The sequence below is a fragment of the Gekko japonicus genome, unplaced genomic scaffold (genome assembly GCF_001447785.1).
Source record: "Gekko japonicus isolate JY-2015 unplaced genomic scaffold, Gekko_japonicus_V1.1 scaffold5955, whole genome shotgun sequence".
Lineage (NCBI taxonomy): Eukaryota > Metazoa > Chordata > Lepidosauria > Squamata > Gekkonidae > Gekko > Gekko japonicus.
Genome location: NW_015168847.1, coordinates 1,983 through 8,264, shown reverse-complemented (window position 1 = coordinate 8,264; position 6,282 = coordinate 1,983). Strand labels below are relative to the sequence as shown.

At 50.8% G+C, this 6,282-nt stretch overlaps 1 protein-coding gene across 1 annotated transcript in view; it reads left to right on the top strand.

Moving 5' to 3' along the window:
• The window catches only part of LOC107114309 (potassium voltage-gated channel subfamily V member 2-like), a 7,054-nt gene extending 2,339 nt beyond the window's left edge, over nt 1-4,715 (top strand). The window contains exon 2 of the mRNA XM_015415755.1: nt 4,182-4,715. Coding sequence (XP_015271241.1) covers nt 4,182-4,715 — 534 coding nt within the window. The remainder of the gene's footprint in view (nt 1-4,181) is intronic.
• Nucleotides 4,716-6,282: the final 1,567 nt, after the last annotated feature.

Sequence of the window (6,282 nt, the reverse complement as noted above, 5' to 3'; positions counted from 1 at the left end):
CGCGGTGGCACCGCTGAATGTGTCCCTAAACTGCACTTTATTTTTATCGCCATCGAATGAATGTTTTATATTGACTTGTCTATGTTTTTAAATGATGTATTTTATTCTATCATTGTAAAATGTATACTGCTTTTCAGTTTTTGGAAGCCACACTGAGCCCGCCTGGCGGGGAGGGCGGGGTAAAAGTGAAATAAATAAATAAAGGCTCACCGTTGCCCTAAGCACTGACCAATCTTGGTGCCCCCCTCCTTTCCACACTGACCCCCAGTCCATTTTAGCTGTTGACCTGTCTGACCAGATATACAATGCAGGTTGCAGCAATACAAAAATGTATTCCTAGGATAACACAATAATACTGTACAAACTAAGCCAAGCTTGGGCTACATAAAGTTCTACAAAAATGCAATACAACATCTGTCTTAATATTCCACAAGTTAAATGTATCAAAGTGCCAATATTCATGACCTGAAAGGCATTTTTCTACAGTTCATTTTCGCAAAATCACTGATAACATCCTCAAAATTAATACCTCTCAGAATGTCTGCTTCAGTTGTTAATATACACAGTGAGTTGAGTCTTTCTTGAAGCATAACTGATTTGGGTTTTTTTACACTTTTTACACGTTTCAGTTGTGAGGAAGACCTACAAATCTTCATTCGTTTTTTTTTTCTTTTCATCCTTTTCCACACTTTGTGGTGCCCCCTTTGGCCCTGGTGCCCTGAGCACGTGCTTAGTCTGCTTCATGGTTAATCCGCCCCTGATTGCATATCTATGTGTGTCATGTGGTTTTGGAAGGGGAATAGATTGTTGCAGGAATCCCCTGTCTGGGTATGGACTTGGAGGGGAGAGCCAGCCCCTTTGGTGCCTATCTGATGCTTTGCATGTGCAGGAAGGGACATGGGTGGACCATGACATAGGGTTAGGGTTAGGGAAATCCCTGTGCTCTAAGGCACAAAGCAGTCCTTTGTCTCTTCCAGGGAGCACATGTCCAGGTGCAATAACAGGCAACAACAGGAAACCAAGAAAGCAAGAGCCGAACAGAACAAGGGACAGAGAGAGTCTCTCTCATTGGGTCTGAACAGATATAGTCCAATTTCAGTCTCAATCAGCTGTGGCCATCAGCCAATTGGAGTGGACATAGGTGTGTCCAATTTGTTGGTTGTCATGGGGACAACTGGGGATAGGCTGGAAGTTTGGAAACCACGCCTGCAGTCACATGGCCCCAAGCTCCAGGTTCTCCATTGCTGACGTGACTTTTTGCCTGTGAGCCAGCCATCAGGACTGGCTTTTGGCATGAACGTGTGAAGGAATGTGGGTTTATGGCATGCAATTGAGGCCATGGGGCCTACCATTTGGCTTGTAACAGGAAGTAAGGCACAGCCTGTTACCAAAAGACAGAACAGGAGAATGCAGGAGACATTTAGAAATCAATATTTCTATGCTGTTGGGTGTGGCCTATTATGCTAATGAGTTCCTGCTGGGCTTTTTCTACCAAAAAAGCCCTGGGAGGAACTAACGTTGGATGAGGGACCCCAGGTAGAGGATGGTGTCCTAGTGGAGTTTCTGGAGGTTTTGGGTTGATCACTAGCCTAACAGGATGCGCCACTTACATGGACCTGATCAGGGGTCATTTCGTAGAAAAAGAGCTAGGGGAACTCATTAGCATAACTCATTAGCATATGCCACACCCCCTGACATCAGGGGCCCGGCGGTGGACCTGCAAGGCCAGCGGGAGTGCGAGGAAACCCCGCCAAGGCCCCAGGCAGGCAGGGGTGGGGAGAGGCGGGGGGGGAGCAAATTACCCTGCCTCCTCCTGGCTGAATGAGGGCCGGAAGCGGGGCGGCTGGAAGCAGGCGGCGGGGCTTCGTCATGTGCCCCGCCCCCCTGCACCTCACCCGGGGGAACTGCGTTCCCCTGCGTCCCCCCCCCCGAAATGACCTCTGGACCTGATCCAACCACGTTCTGCTAAGGTACTTATTAAAAGGAGATCGGCAACATTCATGGAAGATGTGGAGAAGTCGATCCATGGTGGTTATCCATGGTGGTTAATTGGAATCTGCATGTTCAGAGGCAGTCTACCCTTTTTTCGCCAGTTGCTGAGGTGCAAATGACAGAGGATGGCCATTGTCTTCAAGCTCTGACATGTGGTTTTACCGGACAACATCTGGTTTGTACCCATTGGCAGGGCTATTTTTGGGCAGGAACGTACAGGAATGGAGTTCCGGCAGGCTTCAGAGTTGGCCACGCCCACTACAGTCAAAACCTCTGCACATGCGTGGCTACAGAGGAAAGGCCTGGAGAGCGACCCCCCCAGCGACTCCGAGGCAAGCGGGCCAGGGGGGCCCTGGAAGGATCGGGGAGGTATTTAAATGCCTCCCCGTGCCTTCCTCGGCCTGTCCAAGGGCCGGCTTGCCCGGGCTCCCTGCAGCCACAGGGTCCCCAGGGAAGCCAAGGGAAGGCAGTTTAAACTACCTTCCCTTCTGTATAGGATTCTGCCCCCAAGCCTGTCCAAGAATGAGGGGGGAAGCCCACACTTTTTCAATACATTAAACATCAACCCAGAAAGGTAGGCTACCCTCCCTGGATTCAGAACAATATGCCACCAGAATCCCTTTTTAAGTGGTCCCGGCTTTTCCCCAAGGGAGGGATTCCAAACCTTTTGCATCTAGGGCTTAACACATTAGCACCTCATTCCCAGAGATGTACACTTAATGCTCAATGGTAGCGTGTGGCCAGCCAGGCACAGGAAAATAGACTTGGAATCTCAGTTACAACATCAAAGACCAGTTAGAAACAAGAATAATGTTTATTCAGTCAGAGCGTAGCAAAATAGACTATAAGTTTACAAAATAAAAAAGCCTAAGGCGATTTGCCTTAAGTAAACATAATGCTTCATAGTTACCATGTCAGGAACATCTACAGTCCAAATAGTCGAAGGGATTTTGAAGGGAAATCCCTGTGCTCTAAGGCACAAAGCAGTCCTTTGTCTCTTCCAGGGAGCACATGTCCAGGTGCAATAACAGGCAACAACAGGAAACCAAGAAAGCAAGAGCCGAACAGAACAAGGGACAGAGAGAGTCTCTCTCATTGGGTCTGAACAGATATAGTCCAATTTCAGTCTCAATCAGCTGTGGCCATCAGCCAATTGGAGTGGACATAGGTGTGTCCAATTTGTTGGTTGTCATGGGGACAACTGGGGATAGGCTGGAAGTTTGGAAACCATGCCTGCAGTCACATGGCCCCAAGCTCCAGCTTCTCCATTGCTGACGTGACTTTTTGCCTGTGAGCCAGCCATCAGGACTGGCTTTTGGCATGAACGTGTGAAGGAATGTGGGTTTATGGCATGCAATTGAGGCCATGGGGCCTACCATTTGGCTTGTAACAGGAAGTAAGGCACAGCCTGTTACCAAAAGACAGAACAGGAGAATGCAGGAGACATTTAGAAATCAATATTTCTTTACACCTTCCCTTCCGGGCTTCCCGCAGCTGCAGGGTGCCCAGGCAAGCCAAGGGAAGGCATGGGGGTGTGGCCTAATATGCGAATGCGCTGTGCTGTCAGGGGTGTGGCCTAATATACTAGTGAGTTCCTGCTGTGGGGTGTGGCCTATTATGCTAACGAGTTCCTGCTGGGCTTTTTCTACAAAAGAAGCCCTGCCCATTGGAAAGAGGATGCTGGATGAGATGGTCCCACCCTGGTTTGATCTAGTATGGCTCTTCTTAATACTTATTCTGAAGATTTTATTCCAGGGGTCCCCAACATGTGCCTGTGGGCACCCTGTCACCCGCCAAAGCCTTTCCTGGCGCCCGCCGAGTGCTTTTTAGAAAAAGGGCAGGGCCAGGTGGGACTTTTGCACAGCAGGACTCCTGATTGGCTGCTCACATTGAAAGGCATCCTGTTAAGCAGAGCGTCTGCCTGAAATGTTGAAGAGCTGCTGTTAAGGGCTATTTATAACTCCCCTCCTTGTCGTTTTGTGGTTTGCTTTGCCTCCTACGGCAGCCATTTGGTGAGTGGCTCCTCCTCCTGAGGCAGCCATTTTGTGATTGTACCCACTGCTCTGTGTCAGAATTCCAAAGATGTCTCCAGGCTCAACGAGGTTGGGACTTCCTGGTGTATCCTTTAGGTCCAGACAAGAGTAAGCAGATGGAGCTCTCATTCTGTCCTTCTCCTTCCCCCCTCTCAGGTCAGCCTCTCCACGGTGGGCTATGGAGACACGGTGCCGGACACGGTGCTGGGCAGGATGGTGGCCTTTGCGTGCATCTCCTTCGGTATCATCCTCAACGGGATGCCCATCTCCATCCTCTACAACAAGTTCTCCGACTATTACGCCAAGCTCAAGTCCCACGAGTACCAGGCCACCATCTCGCTCAAGCTCTCCCGGAAGCTCCACCTGAAGCGGAGAACTTGGCAGAAGTTCCTGGAGTGTTGCTGCCCGGAGGACTACCTCACCTGCCAGCCGGCGGCAGGCCAACGTTCCACGCTGCAGTCTGGCCATCCGGGGCACCCCGTTATTCACCAACCGCGGCACAGTCACCACCAGCTGCTACCTTCTGCTCCTCACTCCCCCTGTCCTCAGGGCCACCGCGATGGCCCTGCCCACTACCGGGGTCATCACGCTCACCTGGGACTTCCCACCTCGCACCTATCGTCGTCGGGCCACCCCACCCCTCAACACTCCGCCCACTCGTTGCTGCAAGCCAGGCAGTCTGGCCAGTAGCCTTGGGTAACCGTCAGCTCCCGAGTGGCCGCCGCTCTCTGGTGTCTCAGGCAGAGAGAGGTCTTTTCCATCTCTGCTGTCTGAGAATTTTTAGCTTGCGATTGAAACCGGGGGGGGGGGGCTTTCTGGGTGCCAAGATGAGCCCAGCTGGGTGACCTTGGGCAAGCCGTAGTTCTGATAAGAGCTGTTCTTGAGAAAGAGCAGTTTCTCTCAGAGCTCTCTCAGCCCCGCCTACCTCACAGGGTGTCTGTTGTGGGGAAGGGAAGGGAAAGGAGTTTGTAAGCCGCTCTGAGCCTCCTTTGGGTAGTGAAGGGCGGGGTATAAATCCAATCTCCTCCTCCTCCTCTTCTTCTTCCTCCTCCTCCTCCTCCTCCTCCTCTTCTTCTTTTTCCTCCTCCTCGGCTTTTAGGCAGAGTAAAGTCTTTGCTGTCTCCTAAAAACCCAAGACACCCCAGGCAGTCTTAGGGTTGCCCACCTCCAGGTTGGGCCTGGAGATCTCCCATGTTCACAACGGATCTTCAGACTATGGAGATCAGTTCCCCCAGAGAACTGGTTCCCCCCCCCTTTTTTTTCTGGGCATGGAGCAAGGGTCACTGGGGATGGGGAGGAGGTATTTGTGAATTTCCTGCATTGTGCAGGGGGTTGGACTAGATGACCCTGGAGGTCTCTTCCAACTCTATGATTCTATGATTCAGAGGAAAGAGATGCTTTGGAGGGTGGACTCTATGGCATTTCACCCCACTGAGGTCCCTGCCCTTCCCAGGCTCCATCCGCAAACCTCCAGGAGTTCCCAACCTAGACCTGGCAACCCTGCTCCAAGGTGCCTCTTCTCAGACGGCGATTGCCCTTTGCAGGATTTATACATTTTGGCATTCATAGTAGTATTATTTTTTGAATCAAAGAAAGTAATCAGTTAGACACGGCGGAAAACACATGTGGTTGAAGGAAGGCGCTTGAGTTCACCAGGGAGGCAAAAAGAACAATCTGTCTTCCTCCAAAATAACAGTTTAAATCAACCAAGCGGTTGCAGCATAGGAAGCCAGCCAAAGCCAAGAAGAGAAGAAGAGGAAGAGAAGAGATTGGATTTACACCCCTTGGATTTACACCCCGCCCTTCACTCGGAGTCTCAGAGCGGCTTACGAACTCCTTTCCCTTCCCCTCCTCACAGCAGACACCCTGTGAGGTAGGTGGGGCTGAGAGAGCTCCTTCGAGAACTGCTCTTTCAAGAACAGCTCTGACAGAACTACGGCTTCCCCAAGGTCATCCAGCAGCTGCAAGTGGAGGAGTGGGGAATCAAACCCGGTTCTCTCAGATTAGAGTCCTGAACACTTAACCACTACACCAAACTGGCTCTTCAAGGTCCTTGGAGAGCTCAGCTGTATGTGGATTGATGTCTCTCTGTCCTGAGCTTAGAAAGAGCTCATGATTAATTTTCTTGGCAGGGTCAGGGCTGGTGGTGAGGAAGTTTTCCTTTTGTTGAACAAGGTCAATACTAGGCAACCTTGAGAAAGACAGGAGTGCTCCCTCTATGACTGTCATAATGGGTCTTTTGTATTTGTAGGACCAG